This window comes from Onychostruthus taczanowskii, unplaced genomic scaffold, assembly GCF_017590055.1.
Source record: "Onychostruthus taczanowskii isolate IOZ18803 unplaced genomic scaffold, ASM1759005v1 scaffold79, whole genome shotgun sequence".
Classification (NCBI taxonomy): domain Eukaryota; kingdom Metazoa; phylum Chordata; class Aves; order Passeriformes; family Passeridae; genus Onychostruthus; species Onychostruthus taczanowskii.
In genome coordinates, this window is record NW_024505782.1 from 2,002,371 (window position 1) to 2,022,414 (window position 20,044).

Sequence of the window (20,044 nt, forward strand, 5' to 3'; positions counted from 1 at the left end):
CACGCTGTTTATGCATTGAATGGTTCTGTGGGTAGGACACTCATCTGGGATTTTCAATCTGCCTGATGCTAAAGAGGGATCTGTAACACAGCACCTTCACCCCCCTGTCCCAGGGGGACAGGACATTTTTGGCTGTAGAAGATGTCCCACTTTTCTAAAAAGCTGCTTTTTCACAGCCAGTGACACTATTACTTTGTGGTCAAAAAAACTGTTCTGTGAGTCAAGAGATATTGAATCAGGCCCTTGCTTTGAACCAAGCAGAAATCAGGTCTCCCCCAGCCCAGCTGGTGGCCTTTCTGCTGGGGCACAGGAGTGTCCTCTGTCAAGGATGTGTGAACGATGCCTGCATCCTCTTAGGAGTCCATCCCAGAAAGTTTTCTTTGCAACATTGAACTGTGACTAATGTCAGGTTGACTGAAAATCTGTTTTTCCCTATTTATGAAAATCTATGGTCTATTTCCCCCCCATCCCAGGGCATAAACTCCAAGTTGGAAGAAGTTCAGCCAGCAGTACCCCTGCCCTGCTTGGGAATGACAGTGACACTGTTAGTAGCAAACTGTCCTGGGCAAAGCTTGCAGGGAATTGTCAGGGAAGCAGTGGGGATGGAAGCAGATTAGAGTTGTCAGCTGGAGAGCACTCACAGACACAGAGGTCAGGCCTCTCACAAATACCCAGCCCATGCTGAGCACTCCAGATGCTGTCTGAGAAAAAACGTCTGGCTACTGAAGCTGCTGGAGCAAAATGCCAGTTTTTTCCATCCTCAGCCCCTCACCCAGGATGTGTGATTGCATCTGTGTGCATCTTACTGTAAGCAGTAAGGACAGGAACAGAGACCTGCCCTGGTGTCCTGTTCTGGGATGGTGCTACAGGAGGAACAGACAGGGTAAAGAAATTCATTTTATGAGTGTTTTTTGCCCAAGGGATGTCAGCCCAAAAATCCAACTCTATCCTGGGCTGATGCCCCAGCAGGGCAGGGGGGATTCTGCCCCTGTGCCCTGGGCTCAGGTGAGAGCCCACCTGCAGAGCTGCCCCAGCCCTGGCTCCAGCAGCACAAGGACGTGGAGCTGCTGCAGCCAGTGCAGAGGAGGCACGGAGATGCTGCCAGGGCTGGAGCCCCTCTGCTCTGGAGCCAGCCTGGCCCAGCTGGGGCTGTTCCCCTGCACAAGAGAAGGCTCCAGGGACACCTCAGAGCCCCTGCCAGGCCTCCAGGGGCTCCAGGAGAGCTGCACAGGGACTGGGGACAAGGCCTGCAGGGACAGCACACAGGCAATGGCTGCCACTGCCACAGGGCAGGCACAGATTTTGGGATCTTGGGCAGGAATTGCTGGCTGGCAGGGTGGGCAGGTCCTGGCACAGATTTCCCAGAGAAACTGTGGCTTCTCTGTACCTGGCAGTGTCAAAGGCCAAGCTGGATGGGGCTTGGAGCCACCTGGGATAGTGGAAGTTGTCCCTGTCCATGGCAGGGGGTAGAATGAGATGATCTTTGAATGTTATTTCCAACCCTAACTGTGATTGTGCAGTCACAGCACAGGACACAGAAGCAGCAGCAGTGGCAGGCTGACCTCTGGGTCACAATGAGGGCACATTGCCTCTCACTTACTCAGCATGGACCTCTAAATGCTGGTCATCCAGCCCCAGCACATCCTGTGGTCCATGGTGGGACCTGGGTGTCTGCAGGGAAGCCCCAGACCCCACCTAAACTGGGGCAGGTAAGGAGTTCTTGTGGCATCGCCCCTCTCTCAGGTCTGCCTGTCTCATGGCTACAGAGGGGCCCTGAACAGCTTTTTGGAGAGGGTGAAAGCTGAATGTAGCCTTTTTCAGTGACTAAAATAGCAGGAAATTAATCCCATCCTGCGAGGAGATGTTTGTGGGTGTTCCACACACAGAGGATGATGCAGGATTTTGGTTTCAATCATGAGGGTCAAGCAAGTCATCTCAGTGAGCTGAGCTGAGACTATATTTAATTTCTGCCTCTTCCTCTCAGTAAAAGGAGCTCCTGCTTGGCAATGAGACCACTGCTTTGCACTGCACCTAAGTTATTTTTTAGGATCCCTAGAACTTGCTGTGGGCATCCAGTGTGTTTTTCAGCTCAAACTTCCTTGCTAATTATGCAAGGAGGTTAACCGGGCTGTAGAACACCAATAAGCCATGAAAAGAAAGTGGCAGAAGCCTGTGTGAATAACACATTGATAATTTGCTTTGTAGCTGAGCAAATATAGTAGTTGACGGGAACATTAAACCAACAATTTGAAATTAATTGCACACTGTCTCCTGCAATGGAAGGGTTTGACATGTCCGATTATTTGATTTACCCCTACCCAGCCTTTTCCCAGATGTCATGTAAAACATGCTCCACAGAGTCTCCCACTCTGCTGACACCAAAATACACAGCTCCTGGAATTCACCTTTAAAGGCTCAAACACAGGATTTCATGCTTCTGTTGCATGTCATTTTTCTTCACTTCAACCTAGGAACTTCTGACTGTAAAACAAAAAGACTTCTGTCTTTTGCAAAGAATAAAAGTCAGCTTCAGCTATATAATTCTCAATTCTCAATAATAACTCTCAAATTCTCTTAATCTCCTTTATACAAAGGAGAAAGGACTGAATAAAGACCGAGTCCCACATGCAGGATTATTTGTGACGTTTGAATGCAATGCAATTAGTGCTTCATTAAGGCAGCTTCTTATCTGTCTGGCTTTGACAGCACAAAGTAACATTAAAATTCTGAGGGAAGCAACTCTGCAGAATTCAACAATCTCATAATTCCTGCTATTTCACTGAGCTTTCATCCTTACTTGTTTCTAGCTTTTCAACTTCAAAGCTAAGACACTGGGCAGCAGGTGAAATCATCACAGGGACTGAGAAAGCAGCTATCCCAGGAAGAGGTTTCCAAAGCATGCATTTAGATAAGTTTCCAAATTAGACTGAAAATTTTTTAGTGCTGAGGGTGGGCAGGCCCTGGCACAGGGTGCCCAGAGCAGCTGTGGCTGCCCCTGGATCCCTGGCAGTGCCCAAGGCCAGGCTGGATGGGGCTTGGAGCAGCCTGGGACAGTGGAAGGTGTCCCTGCCCATGGCACGGGGTGGAATGGGATGAATTTTAATGTCCCCTCCAGACCAAACCGTTCTGTGATTCTATGATTTGGTTCCCTGGTTTTTCAGAAGCACAGAGCAGTGTCATGGCAGCTTGATGTGGAAGAACATGAGATTCAGCATTAGATCAGTGGAAAAAAACCCCACTCTGTGTCCCTCCAGCAGTGGTGTGACCAGAAAGCATTGCTCAGCTTTGGAGAACATTCACGATGCCTGTTTGGGCATAGTAATGATCAATAATGTTCATTTTGTTGCAAAACATCACTAATCAAATTTTGTTCCCTGCAGAGGTTTAGGTACTAGCATTTAAAACATATTGCTACTTGTGGTAGCAAGTTTGAATTTTCAGCACCAGGTTCATTACTTCACTGAGATTCTGAATGAAATTTTAGTGTATTTTATGTAGACAGAAAAAAAAATATGACTACTTGCCTGCTTGTAAATTGAATCTTTTGGCTGTGTACAGAATCATTGATAATTCATGCATTTTAATTGGTATTTATGCATTTCTATATCTGCTGAACTAAAAGCAGTATAAATTATGGCTAGCAACAGTTTACCAAAAGACCAAAGAGAATTAAAAAGATCATTTATTGTTAGTTTAATAGAACAAGAAAACTGAGAATATAGTGTAGATAAATGGAGCAACAAATGGTTAATTACGGGGTTGATGGCTTAATCTAGCTTCTCATTTCACTGTGCTAGTTAGCACTAACTGTGAACCATCTGTCTGAGAGTTTAGCACTACCCCCACAAGTATTTCATTATGCAGTCTTAATATGCACTTTTGACAGAAATGGAAATGGGCTCCGATCAGTTTTCATGTCACACCAGGCTACGTAAGTTTTTAAGGCTGGAATACAAATCAGAGAACAAAAATCCTTCCTCCCCTTTTCCAGAACAGTTCTGTAAGCCACCCTCTGCCTGGGAATGCAAATGCTGTGTTTACCTTTGCAGGGAAGGTGGGAAAGGAAACCAATAAATACAGTTATCTACGTAACACTGGAGTAAAAAAATCTTCTGTGATGTGTTTAGCTAAAAAAAAAAAAAAAGAAAATATAGACATCATTTCCATAAGCTTCTAAAATCACAGAATTATTAAAGAATGGTTTGGGTTGGGAGCAACCTTAAGGACTTTCCAGTTCAACCTCCTGCAATGGGCAGGACACCTTCCACTCTTCCAGGCTGCTCCAAGCCCCATCCAGCCTGGCCTTGGACACTGCCAGGGATCCAGGGGCAGCCACAGCTGCTCTGGGCACCCTGTGCCAGGGCCTGCCCACCCACACAGGCAAGAGTTTCTTTCTAATGTCTAATCTAAATCTGTCCTCTTTTAGTGTATAACTCTTGGCCCTCATTCTGTCACTATCTGCCCATGTGAAAAATTTCTGTTCCTCACTTTTACAAGCCCTCTGTTAAGCCTGTTCTCAAGGCCTGTTCTTGTTGCATGGTCCACCTGTGGCTTCTGTAGAGCTGGAAGGTGGCTGTTACCCTGCTGGATAGGTTCAAATGAGAGTCCTCTGATCCCACTTTGCTGGGAAATCTTTGCTTTTGGTAGGACAGTCCATCAAGCTGAGTGTTTGGGATGCTTGGATAGACAAGGCAAGAGGAAGGTGGGGAGGCACACCTAAAGATGCAGCCATCCCTTGCCTTTGTGCTGCTGCTGGTTCATGACTGCAAGACCCGGAATGTCTCTGGATGAATAAGCTTTATTTGATTTTGTTTTATATGAATATGATTTATAAAACTCAGGGGAAAGCATGTGAGAAATTACAAAGGGAGTTTGACCAAGACATCTGAATCAAATCAGACAACAGATTTAGTTATTCCTTAGGCACAGAGAGAAAAACTGTGCATCTGTGGCATCAGTTCTAAAGATATGTTCTGGAGGTCTAATCCTTTGAGGAGCTGCAGAAGCATCATCGTAAAGTAATGGAATGTTAAGGGTTGGAAGGGACTTTAAGACTCATCCAGCTCCACCTCCTGCGGTGGGCAGGGACACCTTCCACTATCCCAGGCTGCTCCAAGCTCTGTTCCACCTGGCCTTGAACAATTCTAGCGATAGGGCAGCCACAATCTCCCTGGGCAACATGTGCCAGTACTTCATCACCCTCACAGTAAATAATTTATTCCTAATGTCCAGCTTGAATCCCCCACCCGTTTCAGTTCCCCTCCTTCCCCAGCTGCTGAGAAAAAAATTAGAAATGGAAATGTTGAAGTAAAAATGGTACTGCAGTACAGAAATTCTTTGAAAGTGAAGAGAAGCCCATTACTTCACTGAAAACTGGTGGCTATGTAGGGTCAATGTTTAGAAACACATTTATCTGTGTGAAAAAGGCTGCTGTAAATGAGTTAAAAAAGGATAAAGGACCCAATTAAGAAATCATGCAGTGTTCCTCTGACCATGGTTAAGCTACTAGGTCTTAAACTGTTCTCATGAAAAGGTCAAGATACAGAAACCCAGCAGGATGTCGACTCCAGGAAAAGCATGGTAAAGGAAAATAGCAGAGATATGTTTCTCCATTAATGACACCTGGTGGTCTGCAATCAGCACATCATTCCCCTTCTGTCTTAGAAATGTAACTACAGGGACCCACACCAAGCAAACTACTTTTGAGTGCCCAGACACAGGTGATCCTTACAAGGAGCTGATGGTTTGACAGCAAAGATAAAGGCAAGCACTGTACTTTTGTGCAAGGTAGGACATCATGAGGGGGAAGTACCATCAATTTGCATGCCCCATTCAAAATGCAAGATGAGAGTGTCACCTTACTTGTATGGACAAGAGAAGAAATAAATGTGTGTGCTAGGGGAGAAGGAAAGAGGAGAGATGGGCTGATCCAGCGTAATGGATGGATTATTTGGAAATGTCCCACCCAGCCCAGGGTGTCTCTGTCTGGCAGACAAACATCCACCGTCCCAAGGATTCATGAGATTCCCTCATGGCAGAGATCTGCAGGGGCTGAGGGTACAATCCAGGGACCAGAAAATATTGCAGGTGTCCTGGTGACAAACCAAGGCTCGTGCAGAGGAGAAAGATATCTAACAGTGGAATTTGTGGTGAAACCATAGAATCATTTGTATTGGAAAAGCTGTCCAATACGATCACGTCCACCCATTAACCCAGCACCACTGTGATCATTGTAAAACCATAGCCCACAAATGTGCCAGAGCCACAAGCCTTTCGAACACTTCCAGACATGATGATTCCACCACAAAAAAAAGCTCTAAAACACAGCTTTCCCCTCTGCTCTCTTCTTTCTTGACTCAATTCCTGCCGGGAAAAACTGGGAGAAATCAAACAGAAAAAAAATGTGGAAAATTAATGAAAATGAGTCACTGGGTGCCTTTCTCCTCTTTGCCAGGGGCTGAGAGGCTCCAGGACAGGCAGGCTGTGAGAGACCCGTGATGCCAAGAGTGTTACCCTTTCCATGAACCAGTGCGGGCGCGTCCCCTTCCCGTCCGTCCGGATCCTCATCTTCCTGAGGGGTGCGATGTCAGCAATCTCCATAATGAAACTGTCCTCCTGGCCCCGCTCAAACCTGCAGGGATTGGAAGACCAAGGAGGTTTTCCTGCTGCTTTACAGCCTCTCCTCATCTCTGTCCCGTGCTGCAGCCCTGGCCGTGCCAACAGCCTCAAATCAAATCTTTATGAGCGTTCTTTATTGGACTTGAGCTTTCCTGCGCTGCAATCACCAGCTACTCTGCTGTTGGCAAGACACCCCGCTGCAGATTTGACAGGGATTCCTCCTTCCCTGGAAAACACAGCCCACCTGGAGCTGCTCCAGGCAGCCTGTAGCATACATTACTGTTCTGTTTGTAACCAGAACAATAGCGGCTCACAGTCAGGCTTCTGAACATCACCTCCCTCCTGGCAGCTGCCCACTTGCCTGTCCTTGGCCAGTTCCAGCTAGAAGGCGAAATAATTTTGCCTCATCTCCTTCCTCTGAGGCTCGGCACAAAACTTTGTGTTTTGTGGAGAAAGGCAGTTGCTGCAGCTCAGCTAAATGTGGCACTGGGATTGAAGCCCAATGCCCAAGTTTAGTAAGCACAGGCAAATTGTGTTAGAATGGAGACAAAGCCAACCTGATGAAATTGGGGGATTTGGATTTGCAAACTGTCTCTGCCTCTGGTAAGAACCAGGGTGGGTTTGTGTAAGCTTGCGTGAAAGACCTTCCGCAGTGTGTGGCTGCTGAGTACAGGCACAGGGATGTGCAGGAGCTGCTCATCCATAGCAATCAGCAGAAAGCAGGAGAAGGGAAAAAACAGCTAACATGGGCTTCCCAAAGAAGATTACATTGGCTAGGACTCCACCTTACCTCCCTCCTGGCATCACTGATGTTGGGAGGAAAGCCTCCAGTGGAAGTGCTGCCTCAGGCTCAATATTACTCTGTTCTAAACAAGCGTATCTTCCTGTTTGCTCCTGATTTTTTCAGATACCTGGGGACCTGCTGTGGTCTTGGAGTTGGAAATCTAATCCTTGTTAAGGAGAGTGGCAGCCAAATATGGGGGGTCTACCAAGCATGTGGTGACCACTCTGCAGTTGATGTTTCTCCTTCATGCAAACTTCTCCTTGTGGGGGAATTACCTGAGCGCGCTGAGAGGTTTGGGAAGAGCCCTGCAAACTGTGGGCATTGCCATAACAGAAACAATCCATAATGATGATATCTCATTCCTGGCAATGCACACAGCCTCCCATAGCTGTGCAGTGCCAGAATGTGGAGAAAAAAAACCCATTTTCTTTACCAACCTCTGTTCAGATTACCCCCTGCAGGATGAATGTGATTATACTCACACCATTATCTGAGCATGCATAGCTGCAGATGTTAGTAATAGGGGTTGGCTCGAGCCTCTCAGTTTTCATCCAGGCATTGCTTCCTCTGCACTCCCAGAGGCATTTGCACAGGGCATTTTGGTCCCAGTCCATTTCTAGTTATTAAGGGTTATGTTTGCTCTTTGAAAAACTCCTTTTTCTTCTTATTTGTCTTTCTGTGGTACCGGATACTGAGGCAGCCTGTCTCACTGTGAGAAATAGAATGTACTTTTGTCCCTGCACTGGATTGATTTCCACATCTATTTAACAAAAAGGTGTGACCCTTCCAGTCTGAATTATCCTGTGATCCTATGTTCGGTTTTTATTACAATCACTATTACCTACAAAGCTTCATAGAAATCTCTCACTCTGAGGCTTTCCAGGCTAAGCCAAAATGTCTGCAAGCAAAATAAAACATTCTTTATCTTCAGCAAATGCCTTGTTTGAAGTTTGTAACTCTGATACTCATCTGCTTCTTCCAAGAGGAAAATACTAGAGGGAAGTGATTGCCAAAGTGACAAACTGGATGACCCAGAGGCTCTTTGCTATCCCTAATTTATATGAAGATGAACATAAACCTGAAAAAAAAAAAAAAACTGAGAAGGGAAGAAGTAGCCAGACAAGCTGACTGCTGCTATTCCCTTTTCAGGACACTGAACCATTTATCTACAGGATTTCATTAAGCTTTCCTACCCATGCCTGCCCTTATAAATATTTCCATTGCCCAGGGGTCTTGGCAATAAGTGTAATGTAGCGAAAATTGCCTTAAATCTGTGGCAGGTTAGACAGACGGCTCTTCGTAATACACTGAGCTGCTGTGAGTGAATTGGCACTGGATGGCCCCAATAAAGATAAAGTGCCTTTTACCATTTGGTTGCAGCAGCTCTCACCCATCCCTGCTCTGCTGGTGCAAGGGCTGGAGAGATTTCCATGTGGAAAAGAGCCAGGAAAGCCTGTGCTGTTAACAGCTGGATGAAAACTGGTGGCAGTGGTGCGGAAGCAGACAGGATGTGAATTTGGGGACATGAATGTCCTCTGCAGAGGGTGCTAATGAGATGACAAGAGCTCAGTACAGCTGGAGGTGTGATACAGAGCACCTCCAGCTAGCAGAGATGTGCCAGCAGAACAGCACAGCATCCTGGGGATATTAACATAATAAGAGTTGTGCCTTACACTTCCTTTTCTTTACACAGCCCCAGTGATTTTTCAACACCTTTCACAGCTCCTCTACTGTCAGATGATAACCCAAGCAGCTAATAGCACAGAGACTTTTCTATTCTCCTGTACTGCATTTTCATACTCTTATATCAGAGGTTGTTCATCCCACCCATGCAGACAAATGGGATGTGTTTTTAGAGGCCACAAAGTTTAGGGGTATGGCTTGCTCCAGATGCAGCAAATCTACAGCCATGCTCCTAAGGGGCTGGAGATGTCTTGATCTCCTTTAGAGATTTTTGGTTGACACACCCAGATGTGAAATCTGCTTCATTTCTGACTACAAACATCAGTGGTCCATTTTCTTGCCTGCTAGGACTGAGTGTTAGGATTAAGTGAGTGGAAGACAGGCCAGTTTGGGCTTGCCCAGGGTCTTGTAAGAGCAGTGCCACTGATGGCCAGACTTGCTGGTAAGCCTGGGGCATTGCCCCACATGTTGGGTGTTCCTCTGTGATGGGGAGCAGCAAGCCCCAGGAGCTGCCCCAGGTTTTCTGCATGACTCAGCTGTGTTTCTCACAGATATTTTAGTCAGCAGCACCTCTGCTGCATTTTTTTTCACAACAGACAAGGCTCATGTTTGTTACTAACTAGGCACATGAAGCTCTCAATCTTAGCTGTTTGTCCAGACACCCGCTCTGCTGCAACAGCTTCAAGTAAAATATTCCCTGAGCAAAAACCTCTGTGCAAGGTGCACCTTACCCTCAGTTATTCAGCATTCTCTCAGCAAGCTGAGCTCAAACCATGTGGCCAAAAGTTCCCACCCTTCTGATGCTCTGTAGATGTCTTGCTGAATAAGATCAGAGCTGGTCAATTGAATTTAAGCATGATGTCACTAAAAGATGGTTCATTCTTGAGCATGCCAAAGCTTTCTGTACTAGGGAAGGTGCTAGGAAGGAACAAAAAAGCATTGGGAAGTCAATGAGTGGTGGCATGTGTGGGTTTTTTGGCTTATGGAAGTGCTGGCATCAGGCTAGGGTTATAGTGTTTGTTAGCTGTTTGTGCTGAAGAAAACATGAGGTTCATCATTTTTAGTAAAGTCAGGGTATTCAGTGCAGCATTCTGTGCCACCACCCATCCATTTCCCAGTTGTGTCCTGGGCAATGTTCACAGTTCTTCTTGGAGACAATGCAGGATTTCATACTTTTGTTTAAGATGCTTAACTCTAAAGCCACTGAGGAACAGGTTAAACAAAACTTGCATAAATGACAAAAGTTTTGTGTTAAACCACACAAATGACAAAGGTTGTTTTCCCCTGGGTATACAGTGCTCTCTTTTCCTTTGCTTTGCTAAAAATCTGACAGAAATACTTACAAGGGGCCCAGTCTGAATCTATAATGTCAATGGGAGTAAACGTTTGTGTTTCAGTGGGAGCGTGATCAAAGCTCTGAGTGCTTCTTGACTTGACACTAAAATCTGTCATCACTCCACTTCTAACCAACAAAAATGACAGCTACTGTACCTGTCTCCATTTTTATCCAGCAGCATCTCCTCTGTGTTCCCATTGGATCCGAAGACAGTCATGAAAATATTGGCATCGGTACCGCCGCTTTCGATGTCTCCAGTCACAACCGTGACTTCGTAGAGGATCTGGTGAGGGTTGGAAGCAATCAGAAGGCCTCATTTAAACAGCTGTCCTTAACCCAAGCTGAACAGGGCTGATGCTTCAGATTTTAATTTTTTTATATTTTTCAGATTCTGTGCTGCTTTAGTGTGTAGTTCTGAGCTTTCTATTAGGGGATGGTGAGCTCTCTTCACAGAGTAGGGAGACAAAACAATTCCTTCTCTAGATGGGGACCAAGGACAGATGATCCAAATTTCAGGCCCAAGAGCATAAACAACAGGGATTGAAGAGAGAAAAACAAGAAGGATGGGATTTCATAACCTAAAGCTGTAATTGGACAATTAACTCCAATATGCAAATGGAGCAGAACTTATAAAAATGAGAGACCCTGTGACCGGTTGTGCATTTTGTGACCATTTTGGGTTCATCTTGGGTCTAGCCCTGGCTGGGCTCTTGTACTCCCCAAAGTATATCCATTGAGGCCTTCTAATAAATCCCTACTTTATTCTTTAGCTCTGTCTAGTCTCTGTTCTAGGTCAGCCTTCGCAGGGCATCAGGGCAACAGGCTTTCCTGGAGATCTACTTCCTTGACAGAAAAGGTTTCAACACAGCTTCTTGGTTCTTCTCCACACTATTGTTTTCAGAGGTGAAGTTAGGCATCAAAACTTACTACAGGACTTTCCATCTATGACCTTTTCTACGGATTTGCTCAGCCTTGAAAGAGACATAATTACAGAGTCACTGGATGGATTGGGTTGAAAGGAACATTTAAAGCTCACCCCATTCTACCCTTTGCCATGCCCAGGGACGTCTTCCACTATCCCAGCTTGATCCAAGCCCTGCCCAGTCTGGCCTGGGACATTTTCAGGGTTCCAGGGGCAGCCACACCTTCTCTGGGAAACCTGTGCCAGGGCCTCATTGCCCTCATTGCCCTCACTGTAAAAAATTTCTTCCTTTTATCTAATCCAAGTCAAACTTCCCTCAGTTTAAACCCATTATCCCTTGTCCTGTTGCAATACCAGTGATGAAGATCTCTTAAGCTGCTTCTTCACAGGAATCACAACCATCACATCAATGGCTGGGCCTCCAACCCTCTGCTGCCAGTGTCTCTGCCTGGTCACCTCCAGCACTCCAGCTCTGTACTGCACCAAACTCTTGCTAATTTTAAAAAAGAGTCTCCCAGAAGAACAATTGTTTCTTTTTCTTGGCTGCAAAATGTTTCTCCCAAAAGTTCAGTGTTTACCTGGGAAATGTTTATTCCAATATCACTAACAGTCTGGAGGTTTATACATCAGAATACCCCTTGTGGTACAAAACTTCAGCTGTCCTGCTCTCCAAGGGGATGCTCACTGCTGCATAAGCTGCAGAGTCCTCTCAGATCTTGTGAGTACTGAAGGCATGCCAATTTGTTTTTTAGAGTTTTCACCTTACTAGCCTAATTTTGTTCTTTTCTCCTGACCTGAGAACAATAATATTCTGAATAAACATATCAAAAATTTGTAAGTCCCATTGGCCATTAGGGGTTTTAAGACTTCTAGACCACTTAGATGCTTTCAAGATCATAGCTATGGTACCAAGGCTTCTTTAAGAAGTGGAAGACTATCAAGAAACAGCTCACAGAAATATATTTTAAATAGTGCACTGCTAGGCTAATTTTATTGGCCTGGATTTTGCGTGCCACATGAATAAATAGTGCAAAGAAATAATATGATATAAAAAATTATTTTTCACATTTATTTCAACCTGAATAACCTGTTGATCACATATTCATCCACACGTATTTTAAATATTAGCAATGCATCCTGGTTTTTTACAGGAAGGAGAAAAACTCTTTTACCAATGCATTGAAGGCTTCTAATGGCTGTGGTGGACATTGAGTAATTTCTCTAACTATGGCAAAGCAAATACTCAATTTAAAGCAAAAAGAAGGAATATCAAGCCAAGAAGAAAATTAAGTTGAAATGGGTACTTTTGGCTGTACAAAAGCCAAGCAGGAAAAAAAAAAATAGAAAAATATTAATCTTCCCAATGATGCTAAACTATCAGTTGTCTTTGAACTCTAAAATGCCTGTAAAACTCAGTTTCTAACTACAGCTATTAACGAGAGAACAGTCCTAAATTCCCTCAACGAGGAGACTGATCAGAAAGTCAAATGCTCACTTCTGGTTTCATGTCCCAAGCATCTCCCCAGATTTCCTTCAAGTCTCCCATCAAGTTTCTGACCCAACATCACAGGGAAAAAATTGTTGCTAGATGTGTCTATTTTTGGTGTGCTTATGAAAATAAATATTCAGGAGTGTGCTTTTAAAGGAAGACTGAACGTCTTCATTAAGATCCACTTCAATCTATGGGCAAGCCATCAGCTCACCAACAGGGCCTTGGAAATCTCATCCAGGAGGTTAAACGACAGATGGGGCATTTTTATGAGATTGGTTTTAACCTTGGTATTAAGTCTGAAGAAGGTTTTTATACCCTCTTAGGTCAATTCCATCACTGAAATCTGCACTGATTTGGCGAATCCTTCACAAATGCAAAAAATGTTATCAATTTTTTTGCATATCTGGGGAACAAGAAAGATTTCAGGAGAATATCTTTAGCTTGGATATCCAGAGCAGCATAAAGAAAAAATAATGTACTATGGAAGTGTAACCTGACTGTAAATAGAAGCACATCTATAGAGATTTTAAATTGCCACACAGGTATTTAAACACAGTGTTATTGTCACATTCATCCAGACTGTTATTTCTGCTACAAATCTTACATCCAAAATCAGCACAGTTCGACTTTCCAATTTGTAATTGTTTGAAATAAGGCATAGCAGATATTACTTCAAAATTCACATATTTGAATGAAAAAAAGATAGAGTTTTATTCATCACTGATTCCACTTTAATTAGTTATTCTCACCAAAGATCAGGCTTACAAATATTTTCATGTTTCAACAACTTCCAGTAATTATTAATTTTTTATCCCTTATTAGAAAATTTGGTATGCAGCCATATCATGGAGAGATTAAAACATTAGGATATTTCCACTGCTCTAATCTGATGAGTTAGAAGCAATCCTTCACCTTGAAGCTGCTCCCACTCTAGGGGTACCAGGTGACTCAGTGGGTGACAAGATGAGGACAGGCTGCTGAGCTGTGCCCTCCCTGCTCTGCCCTCCCACCATGCCATGGCTGCGTCCAGCCAGCCTCACTAAACAATGCCCTAAACAGTCGTGATCCTCAACCAAGCCTAAAGACTTTGCTAATAAAATAACATAGGAAAGGAGAGCGAAGGGAAGTCTCAAGCCACTTGCAAAAGTCAAAGCATGAGAGCTGCGGAAGCATGGGCTGCTTCAGCAGAGCTCCCTGCAGCAGCTAAAGGCACAAAGGGAGCCTGGTGCCTACCTTGATGCCAATGTTAACGCACTCTGCATCCAGGATGTTGAGGATTCGTGAGGTGAGCCCGTCACCTTTGTCTCTGGCCAGCCAGCACTTGCAGACAAAGTTGTACATGGCACCTTTGGTGGGCACGACGATGGTGAGCTCTTCCATCAGCCAGCAGCTCTCAGGGGTAGCGCCGTCGTGCCCCACCTGTGAGGGCCAGAGAGAAAACAGCTCCTGGGGAAAGGGGATTTCTCTGGATGAGGGGGATTCACCTGGCAATGAAGGACTCAGAGTCTGTGCACACCATCACAACAAACCATTCCTCACGGGAATGGAGGGAACACTGAAATGGTGCCCTTGCCAAGGACAAGGGAGCTCAGGTCATCAATTGCTGTGCATGAGGGAAGGCCAGTCCCAAAAAAAAGCAAGGTAGACTGGACTGACCTACATGGAAGCATGTCCAGTCTCTTGTCACTCTGCTCCTGCATTGTTGACTTCTATATGCTCATTTTCATTTGGCAGCAGACACGCTTCTCCACCTTTACAAGCCTTTCCACTTCTGTCAGTAGACTTGGAAGTGATTATTCAAAGCGTTATAGCCAAGAGGAAAGATGCTCAGCAAACACCCACATGCATTATTACAAGCACTTCCCTCACAAATCCACATATAAGTGAGCTAAATGTGTGAGGCTGTTTCTCTGCTTCTCATCCCCTTAGACTGCAAAAGCTCTGTCTTTTTGCACAGCAGACAACAGATGGAGCTTACATCTGTAGCTGGTTGATTTTCAAGGACCACCTCTTCCAGCCCCAAGAATGATCTGTCCTGGAGACCAGGAAGTCACATAAGGGTGGCCACAAGCCTGCATGGATGAACATGGAGCTCCTGAAAAAATTTAAGTGGAAAGAGGAAGAACACTAGAGCTAGCAGCAGGGGCAGAGATCCTGCAGAAATACAGAGACAGTGCAGGAATGACTAAATTATGAAAGCCAGAGCCCACCAGGAACTGAATCTGCTAAACCCCAGGTTTCCTGCAGGTATATCTGCAGCAAAACTATGCTGACAGTGTAAATTTCTCCAAGAACCTTCATGTGTCCCTCTTAAGGAAGGTGGGGAATCCAACCTGGGGCAGACTTGGAAGCAAAATTATGTATCCAAGTTAATGTATCAACCTTGGTCAGTTGTTCCAATGAGTTACCTGTCCATAAAAGACCTACTTGCACTTGATTATTTTCAGAGAAAATGTTGTTTCTGTCATTCTAGAAAATGAAGTCCTTAGTCCAAAAACCTCACTGGTTTTTGTTTTTAAATTATTAGGATATTTAGGCAGGCTCAGAAAGTAATTTTTAATAACAGATACATCTAGGGTGATATATCTGTGGTATCTATTTTTTTTCCCAAAAACAAGTGATCTTTTCTGTCTGACGGTCTCAGCCATCACTGCTATTAGGAGTATTATTGCTGTACTAATGTCTGTGCAGCTGCAGAAAATTAGAGCTAACCACTAGGGAAATTCAAGTCTACAATGGATGCATTAATCCTCGGATTCTTGGGGTGTGAGGTGAATGGGAATATAACACTTGCCTTCCCATTCCCTCTCTGCCAGCTTGGCTGAGCACCTCCAAGCACAAAGTCAGACTCTTCGTGCAGCTCTGCTGCAGGATAGTTTGGATGAGGTAGTGGGGAAAGTTCAGGGCCGTGGTTCTGCAGAGACAAAGCAGCTGAAGGAAAAATCCTAATAAGCCTAATAAAATTTGCTGGTCTTTTGGGTTCATTGTACACCCCCACCTGCTCACATCATAGAATCATAAAGGACTTTGAAGCCCATCTCATTCTAACCCTGCTGCCATGGGCAAGGACGCTTTTCACTATTCCAGGCTGCTCCAGGCCCCATCTAGCCTGGCCTTGGACACTTCCATGGATGGGATATCCACAGCTTCCCTGTGCAAAGTTTCTTTCCAGGACTTTCTAGCTGCCACATTTTCACAGCAAACTTTAACTTCTTTGATATCAGTGACAGTCAGAAGGAAACAACCTGTGCATCCAGCTGCCTTGGAGAACCTGTGCACTAACAGGTTTCCAAAGACCTCAAGAACAATGTAAATTCTGGGACAAATTCCATCTGTGTCAACCAGGTCTTCCCTGTGGCTGGACTTCAGGAGCAGAGCACCAGGATTTGACTTCCAATCAAATCTTTAGGCAGACAATGCCAATAGAGTGAATAATGCCAAACCACGGCCACACCAGCAGCGTAGCCTGGATGTGCATATCAATACCACAGCAAGTGGATTGGGCTGAGATTTTTGTGCTAAATTAGAATGACATAAATTCAAAGGCAGGTAGGTCCTTACTTGGGCTGTTTGAAAACCTTTATAGCTTGTTCCTCCTGTCCTTGAGGGACTGGACATCACTGAGGCTGAGATTCTCAGTTTATACTGGGCAGCTCAGGATCACATAGAAACTGAGCACAGTGGCAGAGGGAAAATCTGAGAGTATATTTGCGGAAAGAAGATTCAGAGAATACTAGAGAAACCTGAGGGTCAGGTCCCTAGTCACTGAGGGACTGGACTTGCATTTGCAACATTTGGGTGTCCTTGATCTTCCTCTGTGTTCATGATGGAGAAAGGCTCTGAACCAGAAGAGGTTTGTGAAAACAAACCAATGCAGGATTGTCCTAGACATACCTGTGTCTCTCTGCAGCAACAACAGTGATACTTTCATTCATTAGGAGAAGAAATATTCAAAATTACTTTGAAAACACAGCATAAAGTGTCTACACTGAATAACTTGTGCTATCTATTTTCATGTCAGAGTGTCTATTAAAGTCCACCAGTAGTAAATATTATATCTGTAGACTTACAAGACAGGAATAAATGGGCCCCTTTCAAATTACTTTGTGTTCCACTGTTTCTGCTCTCAATGGAGTGCATTGTAACAGGTGCATAATATCAAACTAGAAGTAGAATCATGCTACAAATCTTACCACCCTGCTAAAAGGTACAGCCTGCTGCCTGGGTTATACAGAGGGCTCCTGGAAACTTAATCCTCATACTATGCTATTTTCACATGGTAACTCACATTCAGAACTTTTCACCTTCTACACAAACAGACAAATGCCAAATCCAAGAACGAACTGTTCCTCACTTTTCCCCAAGTAGATAACTAGCAATTTTCTGCAATGTCCCCGAACACTGCAATTTTCTAGAAGGAAAATGCGGATGGATGCCATGGCAACCACGGCAGACTAGCACATCAATGTCATCGCTGGGACATGGGTCCAAAAGAAGGGACCTTCCAAGCTGAGGGCACTGCATGAAGGAAGGCAGAAGGCCAGGAGCAGGTGGCTCCTTCAGCTGCAAGCTGGGGACTTACAAACCAGAAGGGAAAAGGGAGCCAGGGGTGAGGCAGCAGGCTGGTGAGATCACTGAGTACAGGGGTGAAAGAGTGCAGAAGAGCATCACCAGCCTGAAAGATATATGTCATTTCTTTTTCTAGCTCTCTACATTTTATTTGCAACCTTTTATCTTCTTTCCCATTTGTATTAATTTTCAAATTAATTTTTTGCCTTGCTTCTGCCTATTTCAAAGTGTCTTCTCCTACTCCTATTTTCTACCCATTCCCTACCCTATTCACTGTATCTTTTCCAGCATCCCTGTGTATTTCTTTCTTCAGGCTGCTCTTCCTGTGTCTCTGACCCTGAGGGGTGAAACTGTTATTTTCCTCCCTCTCTGTCCCACTCCATGGCTGTTTCCCTGTGTGCACCATCTGGAAGAGAAGGATTGATACACTTGCTTCACTGTAAAAGTTTGACCTCGAGGTGGGCTAGACAGAAAGTGCTACTAATACCCATAATAACTGGAAGTGCATTAGGAAAATGGCTTAATGATAAATTCAAATCTGATACAGAGATTTCTCAAGATGTCAGAATTCATTGCTTGAGTGAAAGTTTGTGTGAGTGACAGTCCCTCAGCTGCAACAGCAGGACATACAGATGAGAAGATTTTCATATTAGTTAGGATTTCTCTTTCTTTCTTGACTCTTTCAAATTATACAGGCACACACATGGACAGATAGGATTACTTCCACAAAGGGATGTGGTAAAAACAAAATTAAATAGGCTCCTAGAATCCTCAGGTGCTGTGGGCTCCAGTCCTTGAGGGGCTGGAGCAAGCTTTAAGAAGGTGGAACTGCCAAGTGAAACAAGAATGATTTACACAAACACTCTGGAATATTCATGTGAAGTTTAAGCCCAGTGATGGAAAGTGTATGCAAATTGTGTCTCCCTGAGCCATAACAGAAAAAATGGTTCCTGTACCGAAATCTATTTGTGCACATTACTTACAAATTATGATTAATTTTCTTCTCTAAGTCTGTGTCCTCCAAGCTGTGAAAACAATTTTCCTGTTTAGCTGGGAAATTATACAAGATGTGTTTCTCACAATTTATGAAACCCTACTGGAAGTAGTAAAAAAAATCAACTAGGAAAAAGACCAATGAAGAACTGCATCCTGGGAAGCTTCACTGCATCTGGCAGTAGCAGGGACTGAGTAAGAAAAACCAGTGCCAGGGATGGGACAAAACTGGGACATGTTACAACTTCTTTACAATTCACAATTATCTTCTGCTTCACGAGGATCCTGGTTTTATGCAAAGTAAAGCATACTAATTTACAGGTCCAGACACATGCAAAACCTCGTCAGCACAGCCCTGTTTACATTCCTTTTAGACCCAAGAGCCTTTCCCCCACTGCTAAGAATAACAGAACCACGTGCTTTATTTGGCCACATATTTCATACGCCTCCAGCACTCGCGCTGCGTTCACAACATACCTCCACTTTTTTGATCTCCCCAACATCCAGGCCCCAGACTGAGAATTTCTCCACAGAGCCATCTGCAAATTCATCCTTTCCCTCTGGGAGATCCAGCCACAGCCTCTCGGTCTGCACCTTCTGCGGGCCCATGATGATGATGAACACGCGGCTGTCAGTGCTGGAGTCATACTCGGTGCCTGTCGTGACGGTGATGTGGTACGGGATCACTGCAGCACAGAGAGAGGTTTGCTCATCAGAAAACCCACACACATATGCACTCGTACGAGACTTGAGAAAACCAGGGGCTCATCCCATCAGAGGGAGCAGCTGTGCATGCCAAATAGGTTCACATCCCATTGAATTCATTTGGAGAAGTGATAACACCATGCTTTGTTGGGTTACGAGTGTGCTTTGGAGACTACTTTCCCACGGCGTTCTTGGGACTGAATTCTGCAAGGGTTAATTTCCCCAGACAACCCTACTGGCTTCAAGGAGGTTATAAGTCCAGATTTCTCCCTAATGCATGACAGAACAGCAAAAGGCTTGAATCCTTATTGACACCAAGAGACCTTCCTGAAGATGAGTCTGAGCACCTAAATCTTAAACAGGCTATTAGGCCAAAGTGATCTTACACTCCCCGTTCAATAAAGACAAATAAATCTGTGCTGACTCCAAGGTAAGCCATCACTGACTGAATGTCCCAGAACAACCACAAATGCTCTCCTTTGTGCCTCATTCAAGGATTGCTGTGATCTATGGGGCAGCTCAGGGTTTCAGCATCCCTGTACAAATCCAGAGAGAAGAGAACAATCCTTCTATTAAAGGTAAGTCACTTAATAATTCTATGTGTTGCATAATCATTTTGGTTGGGGGAAAAACCTTCAGGGCAAGGCTTGGTAAAAGAGGAGGTGGTTTTTCTGTGGTTTTCAGAAATTTCAGTTCAGCTGTTAAAAGGGAGGAAGTGCCAGACTGCTTTTCAAGGGCTTTCCAAAAGCTCATTTGGGTAAGCCGAGCAGGCGGTGCAGAATTGGTCGCTGAATACTCGTTTGATTTCTCGGAACATTTGTGCAGGGCTGTTTCAAACAGTTCTGACAAGACTCAGAGCTCTGAAACTTGCTTCGTCACAGACTCGAAGCAGCCTGGCTTCATCATCACTTTTCTGATTAAAAATAAAAAAGTTTGTAAGTT

The 20,044-nt window shown here is 44.6% G+C and overlaps 1 protein-coding gene across 1 annotated transcript in view; it reads right to left on the minus strand.

Moving 5' to 3' along the window:
• The window catches only part of LOXHD1 (lipoxygenase homology PLAT domains 1), a 165,195-nt gene that overhangs the window by 26,016 nt on the left and 119,135 nt on the right, over positions 1-20,044 (minus strand). Inside the window, exons 32-35 of the mRNA XM_041423575.1 lie at positions 18,875-19,083; positions 14,069-14,254; positions 10,577-10,704; positions 6,514-6,631 (exon numbers count right to left, since the gene is read on the minus strand). Of these exons, the coding sequence (XP_041279509.1) occupies positions 6,514-6,631; positions 10,577-10,704; positions 14,069-14,254; positions 18,875-19,083 (641 nt within the window). The remainder of the gene's footprint in view (positions 1-6,513; positions 6,632-10,576; positions 10,705-14,068; positions 14,255-18,874; positions 19,084-20,044) is intronic.